General features: G+C 42.2%; 1 protein-coding gene across 1 annotated transcript in view; it reads right to left on the bottom strand.

The window, feature by feature from the left end:
• The window catches only part of LOC311007263 (protein kinase C-binding protein NELL1-like), a gene marked incomplete at its 3' end in the record, with an annotated part of 272,144 nt that extends 257,145 nt beyond the window's left edge, over positions 1-14,999 (bottom strand). The window contains exons 1-2 of the mRNA XM_084000380.1: positions 14,828-14,999; positions 14,162-14,290 (exon numbers count right to left, since the gene is read on the bottom strand). Coding sequence (XP_083856506.1) covers positions 14,162-14,290; positions 14,828-14,876 — 178 coding nt within the window. The 5' untranslated portion in view covers positions 14,877-14,999. The remainder of the gene's footprint in view (positions 1-14,161; positions 14,291-14,827) is intronic.
• Positions 15,000-17,640: the final 2,641 nt, after the last annotated feature.

Here is a 17,640-nt window from a genome sequence, read left to right as displayed (position 1 = left end):
CACTGTGTTTTTTTCTCATCAATTTCTCATTAATTTTAAAGACGTCATTCCTCACATTGTGGGGAAGTAGTGTATTTATCTATGACAGGTGTCAGTCTACTAAATAGGTACAGTATATGTTCATAGCTTTACTTCACATATTTATATGGGCTGGACATATCTTAACTTGCTCCGTACTCTAATAGATTTCATATTTTACACATTTTTGGTGTTTACACAGAGGTGTTTAGCAACCTTGCAAAAAGGTGCATGTGTTTGCATGTTCTCCCTGAGCCTTTGTGGGTTCTCTCCAGGTACTCTGGCTGCCTCCAACAGTCCAAAGACATGCACACTAGGCTGGTGACTCTAGGTAGGTGCGAGTGTGCTGTTTGTTGTGATAGACTGGTGACCAGTCCAGGGTGTACCCCGCCCTCGCCCTGTGTCAGCTGGGATTAGCCACATAAAGCAGTAGCTCCAACAAACTGCAGGCTCTGCTTGATAATTAAGCATTCTTCCGTTTCCTACTACTCCTTCTTTAATAGAATGAATGTCCATTTGAGGTATTTTTATGGGTTTGACAATATTAACAAGAAATTCTGATATTTTCCAACAGAATTTACACTTTTGCCCCTAAAGCAGCGGAGAAGCTGAAGAAGAGCTGAAGCTGAAGAATGCTGCCAAGAGCTTATGTGCACCCAACCCTTTGGACCTGATAACTAGTGGTCAGCTTGCCATGAAAAATTTATCAGAATGCTCAGTGTCTCCAGAGGATGACTCTGGCCCACTGACCTTTCCATTAGGTCAAAATTTACATTTCTACACACAAATTATCAAAATCTCTTTAGTAGATTGCCAAAACATTTGAACTGGAGCCAATCCCTGCTGACACTGGGCAAAAAAACACAAACAAACAACACACAACAAAAGAAAGAAAAAGAAAACTGGATGATATGTTGCTCTCAGTCATTTAAATATTAGTGATCAGTCATGCTCTAATGACATTAACTGGGCTCATGCATGCTCCCTAGAGGGTGAGGCTTTTCACCAGTGCAATGTAAAATCTTACAAATTCTGTTTTTTTTTTTAAGTTCTCCAGTTGACATAAAACCAAGACAACTGGGTCCACTGTGATTTTTATTCTTTTTTATCTTTAGGGCAGTAGTCTCCCAAGTTTACTTTAATGGCATCCCATCCATTTTAAACGGCATTCTGTACACAACCTCTAAGCCAAGACTGACACAGTAAATATCATGGGCTCTAAGGTGCACAAAATACGCTGCATTAGTCTGACAGCCTGAAACGCCAGCTAATGTCCTATACAAACTCACACCTGTCAAGTTCACTATATTGAAAACAGGGAGAAGCCTAAAGTAAGCGGCAAGCACCTCCCACCTGTTTGGAACAGTTTCCTAAGATCCAGCAGTGGTGAAACTTTCTCGGCCCCCCCAAAGGCATGTGAAGTTTCATTTGCACTTTCAACATGAAAATCAGCCAGATTAGTCTGGCAAGGTGTCGACATGGCAAAAGCGATATGCTCAGTGTTTTCCCCGGCATGTTACAGGCTTCAGCTTCAGTTTAAAAGGTTGTCAGTGACACCTTTTGCCTTGAAGCTTTCATGGCTGCTGCATCTCGTGGTATGCTGAATTACCACCGACGTGCAGCAGTAATGGTGTCAGTGTTGTCCTGGTAACCAGCTTGTAGGTGTTCACGGTTAATCCATGATGGACCGTGAGCACATTTTGGGAGATGAACCCAATGCAGCTACAGTAAACTCGTGACACACTTTCCCTTTTCCCCTTTGGTAATAATACTTTATCCAGAATAATGATTTGTGGTTATGCTAAACCATATTTATTTGTCTGAAGTATTGTTAGTTCAACCAAAGTGGATCTCTAGGGTCTGACAGTTGCAAAAAAAAAGAAAAAAAAAAAAGCTGACGACTGCTGGATGGAGATCTTCTGTTATCTCACAGACACTGTTTACTTTCCTGGTAAGATTTTATTTATTTAGAAGAAAAGGGCAGCTGGAGAACACGAAGAAAACAAAAAAAAATATAAAGGTTTTCAGAAGTGTGGGGATGAAAATGAAAGGTTTTGTTTAGAACAACCAATTTTAACCAGTCTATGCGTCTGTATGTCTTTGTATGTACCGGTATACAGTAGCACCACAAGGAGCAAGTAGTCCTGCAACAGATGGTCTGGCTTCCATAGAGAATATCAACATCATGGAGTTGGATCACATGAGGAGCCTGGAAACACTTAGACTAAATCTATACTGTACATAAGAGCTATGACCAGTTCTCCAGGGATACTGGAACAACTTACCTGCCAATTACCACATAAAAGTGTGAGCAGACATAAATATTGCAAACACTGATTTATTTATTTATTTCCTCTCTCTTTTTTTCCTATTAATAAATAAAACCTACTTATGACATACTATACTGTATGGTACATGATGTGCATTTCAAAAGCTACAGAGGGTTTACGGTAAGAGGCACACTGCGATTATATGGACTAATGCAGTGATTGTGATTTCAGTAAAAAAAAAAGTTGCTGTTTATTTTCAGTCGGGGAAAAAAATGATGATGTGATAATAAACAAACATGCACCTTTATGCCTTAGGAATATGACTAGTCTGCCAGCGCATCTGTAACAACACTATGGTACTGACAATGCACAATAATGTTGTAACCAAAAAAAAAAGGAGAAAAAAAATGCAGCTCATGTAACATCAATATTGCACTTCGCCATATTGCAATTTATTGTGCAGCTCTAGTAAAGTTATTCAGTCGAACAGTGTGGCAGCAAACTCAATTGGCTAGCAGGATGCTAATAGTGAAAAATATTTGAAATTATTTTTGCATTGTTGGTAATAAGGTGGTTGGCTGCTCATCCAGACAGCATCTCCCACATCATGTCCATCTGGTACCAAAATAACAGCACAACTTCCAATTCTAATCTATGCTAGGTTATAAAGCCAACTGAGTGAAATTGAATGCAATTACAGTGCAACAGTGATACCATCAAAACTAAGACAATCCTTGCAGGCAGTAGAAAAGCGGGCTAATTACATCGGGGTTCTCATGGAGATAGGAAGATGCTGAAGGCTCGTTCATGCACCTTCCAAGAACAGTTTGAGGCAACAATAAATAGACAGGGTTTAATTGCTCCTTGCTGAGGTTACCGTGTAGGTCTCCGGTCATGCAGCCGAGATATTTAAGCGCATTGGATTGCAGATGTCATTTCTCTGTGTGTGATGATGAGCCAGGCCTTAGCGTGAGCTTTGAGTCTAATGCACCACTGCAACTGCTTCCCAGACAACCTGCCTTGTTCATAAGAGAAAAATATGACAGTGCTGCAAAATATAAACAAAACAGCACAGTTTGCTGCTGTCGAACGCGTAATAAAAAAAAAGGAAAAAAAGAATAGATGCATCCTTAAAGGAGCCAGCAATCGAGCCTCCTTCTGTGCACTGAACTCTGTGGGGAGCTGCAATATGTGGTGTTTTTATTAAAGCTATAACTATTTACTGTGCATGTGTAAATGTATTTGTATGTGTTGCACACCAGGATAAGCTGGGTGAGTCAGACTTGCAGTTTCTACCACCACGTGTTACAGTGATTAGAACAATCTCCGGAGCCACGTCAGCAGCCTGGCTCAAAATAATCATTTAAATTCTGAAAATGTACAATTTTAAGCGGGAAGTGCAGCTAATAAAACAGCACTGTGGGAGTATAGACAGCCCCCGTGTGTGTGGTTAGGAATTGTAAGTTTCCAACTCCTACTGGTTAAGATATTTGAGACATTGAAACAAGTGAGCTAAAAGCAAAATCAAAATCCAACATCAGTTTTAAATAGGGCTGCCTATATTTTCTACTAACATATCCCATCCAAATAAGTTTAAATATGAAATATATCCAACAGGAAATGGTTAGAGAGGGGGGAATGACTACAGTTTGAGGCCAAAACTGCACAATGCAGCTTCATCTCTTGGCTTCAATGCCAGAGATTGATCCTTTACAGTAAACCTTCACTATTGATCCTGGACCCTGGAGACTGTGATACTCCTGACCAATTATATAGATTTTTAGTCCGGGTGTGCCAGATGAGATCATGTTTCCCACAGCCGACCGAAGACACTTGTGTCTGGCCCTTGTTCCCGTGCGCCGCCTTTAATTTGACAGCAGGGGGGCAACAGAGACACGTCTGTCCCTTTAAAAGATATCACCCTCATGTACAATGAATAATTCAGATGGAATAATTCCACCGAGGTTCCTTTGAGGTGGGACCAGTGTCTCGCCTCCTCCAGCAGTAGGACGGCCAGGAAGCTCATACATAAAAGATGAAAGGTTTGATAGCCTCCATTGGATTCAGCGGCTGGGATTGTGCGCTGTAGACTTTAGAGTTGTAGCCTGGCTTAGCTGCTCCTGTGAAGTGCCCACAGCCTCTCGGGCCTGGCTGCATGGGGCTTTCTCTGTAATATCTGTGCCATATGCAACACGGCTCCGCTCTGCAGTCGGGGGGGAGAGGTATAAATAGCAACAACATGGATGCAGGAGAGAATGAGACCTCACTCCAGTTCAATCCAAACCTGCAGGAATGGTGCAGAAACAGCCAGCTACGAAAAAAATAGAATAACTAAAAGGTCATATTGTGTTTGTTGCTTCATTTGGATTAATCAAGATTTCTAAAACGTGTCATCACCAGTCTCTCCTCTTTTAGACCAGGCACTAATTTCTCTGTATCATCTGCAATTGTGAGCTAAATCCAGCTCTCTAATTTGCCTTTTTTTTTTCTTCCTTTTTCCATTCTGTTACATGCAGCTTAGTCTCATCTTCACCGTGAGAGAACAGACAGATCTGTTCGACTGGAGCCAAACCTTACGCCTGCCCAATCGCCTGACACAAACATGATAACATTTCACTAGAGCACATCAAAGATTGGCATATTTTGACTTCCTAAATTAGGAGTAACATGTGCAGCGCTGATATGCTGAGAAGAAAGGAAACCTGTGGTGGTACATGGATTTATCGGGCTGCCTTTTTAACCTTCCACTGTCTTCGGTTAGCCCAAGGGTAAATATGCAATACTAAAAAAAACATAGAGGCCAAACTGTTTGGTTCAAGGCATTTGTCTTTTGATTAAGTGTCAAGAAACCATCTGTAAAGAGACAGATATAACTAGCCTCCTATTCAAATATGAACTCCATCACCAGTGCAGAGTCAATGGATTAAATCCCTGTTGGTACCAAAATGGGCAATTGAGTTTTCATATTGATTTATATATAGTGGCCGTGGGTTGACAAGGAGACCTGTCAGTGGAAGATTTGATGGAGGTTAAAACACCACTTAATCTGTGGCGGCGAAATGGAACTTTGAGTCATACGGTAGCACAGAAGATGCAGACGAAACATTAAGAGCTGAAACGCACATCACTCCAGCATCTGTAAAAGCGACTGTGTTAGAAGAATAACATTTAACGTTAATACCCTTTTATAGAGCAACATTGTTAACAGAGTGCTGCACAAGCTTTTTAGAGTCAGAAACACAGAAGGTCATGCAGCACTGTCAATAAAGAGTTCAATTTCCCTGTAATGCAGGTGACACAGACAGACCACAGGCCATAGATACAGTAGGGGAGAGATTTTTCCTTCAATTCCTTCATTCCTTCATTCGTACATTGAAATCACCATTTTAAAACACGACGGACACAACAAACCACAGAAAAATCTTACCAAAAAACTATTTCAATAACAATTTTATCGTCAACCTTTAATTTGGAAAAACGATTCAGAACTTCAGTGTGCATGTAGCTCATTTCTGCAAAGATTATGACTAAGCCAAAACATGTCCTTGCAATTTTTTTTTTTTTTTTTTGCATTAGATTTCCTTCCTGTATAAAAAAAAACAAGCCTACAGGCCATTTGTGCAGCAGCTTATTATGACCCATAGTTATGTTTTGCTGTAAAGAACAATTAGCTTTAATATTTGTGACAGGAGCAAAGGAAAAAGGGCAGTGACGTAATATAAACAACAAAGTCTACTAGGATATTAATGAAGTCATTCTTATCTTATCTTCTTATCCTATCTTATCTTAGGGAGTAGTTATTTTAATCATACTGATAAAAGTATAGGACACTACTCTCAGAATGGTCCACATGTTTATTATTGCAGCCATGACAACCTGGGTCTGGTGCACCTGCGCTATTTTAGGAGACAGTCCTCTGGGTCGTATCAGAGGGCTGAACAAAAACATATATAGTTGTTCAGGTTGGAGGAGTTGCCGTAAGAGACGGCAGACATGGTGAGACAGAGGGGTAAGACATGCAACCCTGGATTCTGTAGCACAGTGTCCTGCCTCACTGCAGTTATATAACAAAGGGGGGGAAAGGGGGAGGGTATACGTATGTCAAGGGAAATCCATTGACAATTACACAGGCGGCCAAGTGGAGGCAGAAACTATTTTTCCCTTTATTAATCAGTAACCTGTTGCTTGTGTTTTTATGTGTAGAGTCTACAAACCAATTAGTGTCGATTTAAAAGATTAAAACTGATGAAACACCTCTGTAACACAAGAGAGCAGGGAACGGTGAGCTGTTTCCCTACACACACACCGCACACACACACGCAGCATCTGGTGAGGTATCAGATCAGAGATTTAAGTGCACACTCCCTGATGGATGCAAGACAACACAGGCAAAAAACTTACACCATTACACATAATTAGGAGCCCTTCTATTCAGTGTATTGAGGGACAGTAATCACTGTAATCAGCAGTAATCGTCCTGCTCGGCCTCAATTCAGACTTCAAAACTTGAGGGAATCATCCCCCCCTCCACCCAAATCCTGCAATTACAGGCCATCACATGAACACGTGTAGTGGAGACAGATTTATTTGTTCAGGGAATTTGCTCTCTTTCTTTTCTTTCTCTGTATTTTTTGGGGCATTTAATGACAATGAAGAGAGACAGAAAAGCAGGGAACGAGGCTTGGGGATTGACATGCAGTAAAGATTATCTCAGTCGAGGGTCGAAACGGCGATCACTACTTCGGGATAAACCACTGCTTAAGTTGCGGTCAAACCATTCGCCGACTGCGCATCGCCCGTTCAGAAAACTTTCTTCTACGCTCATCACCCATTCTTCCTCTGGCCGGAAAGGAATCAGCACAGTTCTAGGGGAAGTTTACTCAACAATGTCTGAACATGTGAGGCACAGGCCAATTCTCCATCACCTTCTCTTGATCATAGAGACGATGGCAATGATCTCACTCGGACTGCAAAAGTTTAAAACCCCACAGCATCTCCGTGGGATACTCTAGGGGAGATTTAGTCTGCATCTCTCTCAGGGCCAGCTGATGTGGTTGACCATACTGTCGCCCTAAGGTTGCTAAAAGGCTGTGGATCATGTGCATAGGAAAGGGCAATATGGCAGGCAGAGGGGAGCTGTAAATGATCCAATAGGATGTGAAATTTGTACAGTTCAGGTTCCTCTGCTGGTAACAAGTTAGTCAAAGCCATCTTCAACAGTATATAAACTCATGAGGGTCATCAGGGCTGAAATAAGGGAATGAGGGTCCCTCTACACGTGTTGAAGACCTGGAACCCAGAGTTTGTTGCACATGCAGGAGCCACAGGTAAAGAGAAGCTGGGATTGGGAGGAGGGAAAGTGTGGGACATGAAAATGGAGCTGGCTGACACACAGAACCTCGAGCTGGTGAGTTGGTGTTCTCACTTAGCTGAATTTGCTCCATCCATTTAAATTCATGATGGGAGTTCCTACTGTGTCGTTCTCATATTGCCTTTTGACAACTGCAGAGAAAGAGAAGGAAAAAAAACAAACCTGTTGCATTCACTTTTGGGTTTTATGAGCGAGTGCAGGGAGAGAGATAGTAATCTCATGTTAGCTCCCTGAGAAAAAGGGAAAATTGCCTCTTACTCAAAACCCAACCTGCTTTGCGGGACTATGTTCTGATCCCCCCCGAGTGCTCAGTTTCATTGTCAGTGTTTCCTTCTCTGATTTCTTCATTCCAGTGTGATTGGCACTTTTTTTTTTAAACCAAATCATTTCCATATCAAGCTCTATTGTTGCTGCACTGCAAACAAATCCCAATGATGAATAGCTCCCACTATAAATTACTGCATGCAACCAAAGTTTGGACCTACATTATTATCCAAAAACTATTACAGTGACAACAATGAACCACACCATTCCACTGTGTGACACATTTCTTCATTTCCACCAACAAGCCCACGGTAGTTCACTTGTCCCTGTCCCACACACCACCCTCCAGCTGTGAATACTGAAAAGACCACCAAAATATCTTTTAAACTGCAGGTGAAAAACAGTCCATGACTATACATTTTTCCCTCCCTGTTTGCTGAAGATATACTAAAGTCCTCATACATTGCTGCTTTTGGTCTTTTTAATGGGGTTAAGTTTTATCCTTACCTCGTAAATTCATCAAAAAGTTTCGCCTGAGATCATCTCTTTATAAACTACTCCAAGGTGAGCTCAGTCCTTCATTCATCATGAGGCAATATACAGTTTTCTCTTCGGCACACATTGGTCTGTTTTTCCCTTTCACATATAAAATAATTCATTGGTTTGTTCGGTCGATGCTGCTCCAGTTTGGGCTTTGTCGTGTTGCTGGTAATTGTAGGTCAGGTCAAGGTTTCACCAGGAAGCGAGGTAAGGCAGCAGCTGGTTACCTTCTGTGTTCTGCTGGTAATAAAATGCTAGCTGTAACTGGTGGGCCTCTTGTTTGAGAAACATTCAGTTTTTCTTTTCTATTGGGAGCAACTGCTGAAATTGAGTGATTTTCAGAGTCGCTCTTCATAAAATACCTATTCCAGCTTTAACAAAACACATTTTTCCCCTACAACAATACAGTACGACAACGGCCCTACACAAGATGTGGCTGCAGCCGCTTGTGAACTGATCCAGAAAAGATGCTGGATAGGAGACCTCTGTGATGACTGCTGTGATTACCACTCAGCTTTGTGTGGTGCAGTGGAAAATGTGAACTGCTCCAAAAGATTCAGTCTTAAATGTTTGACTAAAATCGAGAGGGCAAGTCTGACATGGTCAGCAAAGGAGAATTAAACCTGAGGTGTTTTGAACAATTGATTACTGATTATAATCAACAACAATACATTTGATCTGGAGACAGTCTGTGGTAGCAGAGTCAAGTCTAACTCTTTTGCATTGTGCCAGTACAAGTGTCAATTTGCCAGAGAAAGCACCCTTTCTAAAAAGGTTAGATTCAGTTGTAGTTCAATAAATCCTGTATAACAGACCAGTCACTTTATTTAATTCGGTGTCACTTGCAAATTACTCTCTTACTTAGGCAATCAGTCTTACAAATCAGTGGTATAGGCTTTGCTTGTGAAGCAGGATTTGCAGACTTATTCACAGAGGGTAGCAGCCATCTGCTGCATATAGCTCTGTTCCATATAAGCTGCTCTTCATCTACATTTGGACATTTTTTCAGCTTCATTTTTTGTCCGTGGAATACGTTTTACATTTTGTGAGGCACTTGTTGCAGCGTGGACAAAGCATGAACACAGTGTTTAATCATCTACAGTGATAACACAGGTCTCTGCAGCATCATGAGCTCTGAAAAGTTCAGGTATCCCACCCACATTGAGATGTATCATCATTTAAGAGAAAAGCTAAGTATGGAAACATCGATTAGACCCTGATGAACTTCACTGGATTGAACGTCTTGTTACTCATCGTGCTTATTTAAACACCTCTAACCTCTTATGCTCACCATTTAACATTAAATGTGAAAAAGTTGCGGTTTTCACATTAATTGCAGTAGCAACTTCTTCTCAGTACTCTGGTTTCCATGCACATCATACAAATAAGATTTCCTGTGTTAATCAGTGGGCAGCTTTATATAACTGATACAAGTGGTATGGCACAAACAAAGACATCTGTGTGTAGAACAAGTCCTCTGAGCATTAATTTTCACTGCTTAAATGAACACTTTCCCTCTCAGCAACTTCTACAACAATGAACGATTTCCTGTATTTCCTAAAGCAGCTTTTGGGAGCATGAAGATGTAGATTTCAAGTAATTAGTGGCTGTTAAACAGAACTTCAGCACCAGCGCTAAAGAAAATCTTTCTACAATTAAATTAGCTGGATATATGCTGTACATGCAACATGATCCACAGGTAAAAACAACAAATTATGCCTTGAATTGACCCAGAAAAGCAAAGTGCATCAACTACAGTATAGCTCTTGTTCCAGTGTGGATTTCTGCTTTAAATGAGATTGGAAAAACAGGAAATCTGATTGGAATCGACACTGGGGTCGATTAAAAGTTAATTAAGGACCATTTCAGTCCAAAAACTAGTCCACTGATTTGTCATATGTTAAGGATAATTGGTCTAAAAGGCTGATAGGGGGTGCATTTATAGATCTGAGGGATATCAAGATCAAGACTGCATTTGTTGTTGCCATGTGACTACTTAACATTAATGACTCTGAGCACCAGAGTCAATGGAGAAGAGAAGGATCTATACTGACGATATGGGCTCACAATTGGATATGTTTCCAACATGTTGTGTAAGTCTATCAATTTAACAGCATGTATATAACTTAAATAACCAATTAATACAACTGTAAAACAGTTCTTTTGTTGAATCGTACAAAATGAAAAAGGTTTATCAAATCAGTGAACGTTTTGTAATGGTGCAAATGGAAGAGGAATTTCAGAATAAAATAAAAAATGAAACTAGTGATGGAGAAGTGTATTATTACTTGAGTGATTCTGGTGTGTGACAATTTTTAAAGTAATATTTTTAATACAGATGCCCTGTAATGATGTCACTCATTATCAAAACTGCCATTCACTAGTACAAATACAGTGATTTAATATTTTAGCATCTCTTAGCTCACAATAGATCCTATCTATAGTCAAACTTGTGGCCCTGTAAAACTTCATCATAATACAAGTTACTCCAGTGAATGTTAAAACAGATCCTTGAAAATAAACTACATCTAACACCAAATTAAATGTTATGCTCTTAGTTTCTGTTTAAAATAAATGGCAACAGTCAGATTCTGTCCAAACAGACCAGACAGAATAATTAGACTCAATCCAAAATCCATGGACATGAACAGCAGCATTGCAGCAGCACAATGCAATTACTGAGATATGAAAAGCTGGAATGAGTAGTAATACATGTCCTCTCCTCTACAATTAACAGCTCACACGTCTGGTTTTAGGTCATAACACACTTTTTCCCCCCTGTGTTTAAAAAAAAAAAATTGTACCTCCAGATTGGATCTATTCAGGTATTAGAGTTTGACACACAAACAGAAAGCAAACAGCAAATACAGCAAGGACCCCACCTGACCTAGTCAGACTGAATGGGCTATAATTTGGAAAACAGCCCACGTCAGTTCCAGAGTCAGAGGTCCCAGTCGCAGCTCCAAGGAGCAGAGAGTCCTTTCTCTGGGAAACAACACTGTTTGCTGCAGATTTCATAGAAATCCATCTGACAGTTGTTCAGGTGTTATATATATATATATAAAGAGTCATATCAAGAACTGAGCAGCCTTTAAACAGTTTGATGAGGAGAGTTTTGCACGATTGAAGCTGCGGCGGTTTGAAGTTGAGATGCTTCAGTCGGCACAGAACTGACAGGCCAACAGACCCAACATCAACCCACAGGGGGATACCAGAATACCAACTGACAATCACCATTAGAGGAATTTTAAATCTAAATCAACACTACGACAGGGAGGTGGGTGGGGGTGCGAGGGGTCTGAGTACTGAGGTTGACAATCTGGGTTCCAATGTAGGATGAGAAACTAGGTCACCCTTCATCTGGACAAATTAACTGTATTCAATACATCACACAAGTTCCCACAATGTAAGGGGGAAGGAGCAAGGAGTGATAAAGAAAAAGTACGAGCCATAACAAATATGCAAATTCATTAGCAATTAGCTGAGCTTTGTTCCCTGCTATCACTTCACGGTGGGTGATTATTAGCATTTTCCTTTCTTTCAACGCAAGGTCAGATCACCCATCAAAACAAGGACCTCTTAGTGGAGGCTGCATGCCTTTACTGTAGTAAACGGGCTTTCATTAAGTGAGCTGGTGCCTTATTCTGCAAAAAAAAAAACTTTATGAGGAGAGGCTTAAATCTATTTTCTGATGCAAGCCATCTGTTGTTTGTAAATCAGTGTCTAACTGGGAGACCAGAGAGACTGGTCCCAGTGTCCAGCCAAAGACACTGGCAGAGCACTCTCTTTCTCTCTCTGTGCTATCGACACTAATTGGAGCACCGCATTGCCCTTTTTTTCTCCCAGCCATTTCACCAGCATTACAATATGTTCCTCCGCTATTTATGCAATCAAACAGATGAAATATGATATTGAGCTCAGTGCACAACATGATTGCATACAGCGTACATAAATCACGGTGAATAATCACTGACCCAATCAGCTCCAGCGGCTCCAGCAAAGCTTCTACCGGGCAGTAAATCACTGGCTGCTTGTTGCTGTGAGCTATTGCACCGTCCACTTTACCAGGTACAGTAGGAGAAAAGTAGTATAGTAAAGTAAAGTAAAGTATAGTATAGTTGCTGGAAGTTATACTGCATCTTTGGCTGCAGCTGCTCTCTGGTGCCATCTGGGTTACAGGGCCATGAAAGCGGCGCAAGAGGGGGGCAAAGTGTTAAATAGGTCACAACACAAGCGTCCACTCCAAAAACTCACAGGTCCAGTTTTCCCCACTGGACTAGCCTCCTTTTCCCACACTATCTTACTGCTGCACCTCAACCATGGGAGCCTGGAAACCATGAGGGGAGGGGGGGGGGGGCAAGTAAAAAGTGAGGTTGTGCATCCTGTATAGCCTCCAGAGCCCTGAATCTTGGACAGCTCCACCTCAGCAGAGTTGGCCAAGTTGCCCTGCCTTCATTCATACTGAGCCAGTGGCACACCAAGCCAAGCACTCTACAAAATAAGACCACATGCATTTGCACACACGCACACACGCACACACACAAACTCTGCACTTGCACTCTGCTGATATGAGTCTCAATACCCTTGCTGCTTATTTTGGATTCAAGCTGCTGGTCTTTGTGCCAGTATCTTTGAATTTTCACAACAAAAAGTGAAAATTCTCCAGATTCTCCATTTCACTCCAACACTTTTTTTTTTCATTGCGTTGGAACAACATTGAACTATTAATGTGAAAACTCATACCTGCCTATCAAACTGTTGGAAATGATACTAAATACCTGAATTAATAAATAATCATTTGTTTCTGTGCCATTTGTTCCTGCTTGGCTGCAGTTCAAAAAAGCAGAAACACTTGAAACAACTACTCGCTCTCGCTCTCTCAGTCACAGATATGTTTCTCTCCGTGCTGGTCATCCCACACTTTCTTCATTCTACTTCAAATCTACTGATGCATCCTCTGCTTTAAGCTGAAGGCACAACATGAGAAAAAGAACATGCTGCACCAAACACCACAAGTCCCTGGTGGAGTGCAGAGGAGCAGCTGAGCAACAAACAAAAAAAGCAAACTTATCCCCTGACACTGGCCTCACAGCTCACATCACCCTCCCTCAGCAGGGTTAACGCAGGCCATCAGTAGTTTATATTCCCATTAGGGTTTATGGCTTTGACGTGCGTTTGGAATCAGGATCTTGTTTGTTTCTTTATCTTTGAGGCGCTCAAAACATCTGAGCCTCACGCTGTGAGCCCATCGGGGTCCTCACAATGTGATACACCTGATATCGATTAACCACCAGTTGTTCGGATTACACAACACTGAATGTCACTGGATATGTAAAAAAAATAAAAAATAAAAAATCCTTCACACACAAGGCGATCAAGTGTGTCCACGATAGCCGAGGCATCTGCTGCCTGGTATAAATTAAACGTGGAGTAATTATGAGAGGAGGCTCCCCGGAGTGTTCCGCCTCAGAATCCCCGCTAATAGTGTGACACCAAAAGGTGTGGCGCTGCATGGCTTTGCTCAAAGAACTAATGAAACAAACACCAAAAAAAAAAAAAAAAAAAAAAAAAGGGAAAAGCGTGCGGGCTTGCGTGTGTGTCTGTGCCTGTGTGTTCAGCCATGAAACAGAAGACAAAGACGTTTGCGAACTTGAGTGCGCGACTAATGAGGAGGAAATTGTCGGAGTGCGTGCATTACCTCGGAAAAGGAAGGCTTTGCTGCTGTTGTGAAGACCCGCCACTTGGGTAATTCCATAGGTGGCATTTGCCAGGTCAAGTTCATTGATGATATCAATCTGGTAGTCTTGATCTGATCCGAAAGCCAAAGCTGATGGAGAGAGAGGGAGGTTAGAGGATGAGAAGCGGTGTGTTCAGAGCCTGCTGAGAGGATTAAACCTGACAGGGTTTTAACTAAAATCCTAATACGTTTCACAAACAGACATGGTCACTGCTTATGCATTTCACTGCTTGTGGGGAAAAAGTCACGCAGTTTTAATTTCACACGCAAGGGCTGCTGATGCTGCTCACTGAGATGCACAGTCCGTAGCCGAGACCATCACCTGTGTTCTCCACGGACCGTGGGTGCACGGTGCGCACCCGTTAAAAGGTAAAGAAAAGGTGTCCTCTCTTCCATCTTAACTGCGTGCTGTTATTACTATTTTCAAATATTAACTCTACGAACCGCAGCTGATTAAAAACAATAATCTGCGGTTCAGACACTATCAACATTTCTGACATGCTTGCGCTCAAGGTGCAAACTGAGGAGCGTAAAAAAAAAGAAAAGAAAGAAAAACGTTCTGAAATCTTGTTACTCGTGAGAAAATTCCTCACTGCGACTACAGAGAGCTGCGCTACTTGTACTTACCTGGTTTGGTAAAAAAGAAAAAGGATAACAAAGCCACGTAAATATCCATTTGTGTTGGAGTTGCGCTGTACAAAGTCCTCAGCCGTGCGCTCCGCTGCGTATCCCCCACTAACCCGCTCTGGTCCGTCTGGCGCTGTGCGCTGCTCTCACCTCTCCTGGATGTGGAGGAACGGAGGAACGATCCACAACACACGAGCAGGGGTTCCCACTCTGCGCAATCCGATCAGTTTATAGCGTCTGAAGGCGTCCAATGACTCGGAGCCATGCGTCGGCAGTGACAGATGTCTGCATTTATTCAGGACAGCCACCAAACTGAGCCGAAGGAGGAGAATCTGAGGATATTCTCAAGCGAGGATCTGTGAAGTTCCCCCCGGTTAGACCACTGAAACTTCCAATTTTGGAGGTGAGAAAAAGGCCTTTCAGAGGAAAAGTCTGTGAGTGAGGGATGTGGGAATTCTCTGGGAGAGATGTGGGCTGCACCCACTCTTGTTGCAAGAGGAGAGATTATTCTAAGAAGCTCCAGTCTCAAGGGGCAGCCTGAGCAACATCACATCTGATACTAAAACAGGTTTTATTAAGATATTGTAGCCTGCATGTTATAGGCTTTTTTTGTCTCATTATTTAATATAACAGCACAGACATATCAGCAACATGAGTCCTGCATCGTGTCTTTGCATCACACAGCAAACCCCCTCCCCAAATCACTTCCCCTGGTTCCCAAATCGAACTCTGCCTCCCACCTCCTCCCTGCCTCGGAGAATCCCTGGGATTTATAAGCACCGCTGCTACAGTCCTCTTTCCTCCAGGGCCTGTCCTTATTGAGAACCATTAATCATACCCTTCTTCTGCCTGCCTCTAATTTGTGTACACTGTCAGGTTGTCTGGGTTACCTGCACCAACAGAAGCTGATGAGGGAGAGAACAGCGGCGTCTGCTTAGTGATTATGGCAGTTACACATTGTGCGCCGCCTGCTCCGCCTGTGCATGTGTGCTCTACACCAGGGGAAGGTGTAATGTCTGCTTTGGGATGCAGGTCACTGTTCCACCCTCTCAAATTAGACTGTAAACAATAGCAGCATTCGGCGAGCCAAGCCCCTGATCCAAGAGCGAAAAAATCTTGAGAGGTGGGGAGGAAAAAAACACATTATTTGAAATTACAGGTTGCAGAGCAGCAAGGAGAGAAGGGAGGAAGGAGAATTTAAATTGTTTGTGGAAAGGTGGTGTGGTTTACAGACAGCATCAGTCCTGACTTTCATATACTGTAGGTGTAAAATAAGATATTAAGCTTCTTTTTCCATGTGTATAGTGCAAAGGACATCTGCACTTTAAAACTTGGCCAAATTAGTATTCGGAACGTCTGGGTTATTTCAACGACTACAAAGTGCGGTCAGGACCTTTTCTGCATTTAAATATAGACTTTAATGAACTAAATTTTTGTCAAGTGGACATTGTAAAAACATTCACACTAATACAAGGTTTCAACAGTCCGCTGTGGACACAGGGATCTATTGTTTTAACGAAGCCCTGTTCAAAATTAGTCAGAGCAATTCTTTTTCTTATCCTCTATTGATGCACTTTCTTTCCCTTCCTCCCAATCAGTGAAGGCGTTCTCCCTCTTTACTTGAACTCTTCTGATTTTGGCCGTGACCTCTGCGCAGCCATCTTGTCGCTGTCAGAATTTTAAGATGTTCCTGCCTCTGTCTCTCTGAGCCATGCATCCTCTCATTGTCCGATTGATGAGAGCCACCGCTGCGGCTCCACCTCCGGTTCGAGACTATTCTCAAATGAACAACTGCGTTAGTCATTTGTTCAAAGGGATCAAAGATGTGTTTATTCTACATGTTTCTTCTGACAAGATGACATCCCCCCTCCTCAGAATTTGCCAGCAGAAGCAGTGTGATCTTGTCACATTAAGTGTCTGACTTTGTTGTCATCCTGCTGATAGGGTAACCAGATCAGAGGAGTCTCATAAGCTTAATTTTGGAAAGCAATAGAGAAGGGAATTATGGCTCTTTGGAGAGAGCTGGATTTTATGGTGCAGCTTTTCTCGGAGCTGGCTCATCGTCACTGAATGCCTGTCACTGACTCACTGACAAAGTGGGTGAAGAAGTTACACCACTGCTGTGCTTTTAAGTGGTGGTGAAGGTATCCGTTGACCCTGCTGTAAAGAAACTACTTGTGAGTGTTGCTGTTTGCTACATAGCCAGCGTCAGCACGACAGCCATGTATTTACCAGTCTATATGAAACACATTAAGTTCAGCATCAAACCTCATTCACCAAGAGCTGCATCCAACAAGCATTATGAACTTGTCTCCTACTGAGGCTGACATGCTAAGCAGCTAGCACCACTGTAGTCTCCCATCTACCCTGAAGATGTAGCACTGCTCAGAGGACAAATTAAAACCTTGTCTGACCGCAACAATGGCCAAAGCAGTCGTCAAGAGACAATCTGAGTTGCATTAAGTTCTTTCTAAATAATGTGAAATCACTTAAGAAATTAGAACTGTGTTAAAGCAGAAGTAAGCGATCCGGTCATTTTGGCTAACTTCTTGTCAGCCGATGGAGTCAGAGTCCTGCATCGGGTCGGATCCCCGTGGGTATCCGACGGGTACCCCGCAAAAACGGTGTTCAACGGGTGGATAAGCTGTCTTGTGAAAATTCACGGGTCGGGCACGGGCGGAACTCAAATGAACGCGGGTGGGTATGTGTAGGCCTACTCACACGCAGCTGCATGAACCAGCGTAGCAAATCTTTTTTTTTTTTATCACTCACGGCAACAACAGAGCATAGGGGTGTAACGGTATATGTATTCG

This window comes from Trachurus trachurus (genome assembly GCF_905171665.1).
Source record: "Trachurus trachurus genome assembly, chromosome: 3".
Taxonomy (NCBI): domain Eukaryota; kingdom Metazoa; phylum Chordata; class Actinopteri; order Carangiformes; family Carangidae; genus Trachurus; species Trachurus trachurus.
This window is presented reverse-complemented; position numbering and strand designations above follow the sequence as displayed.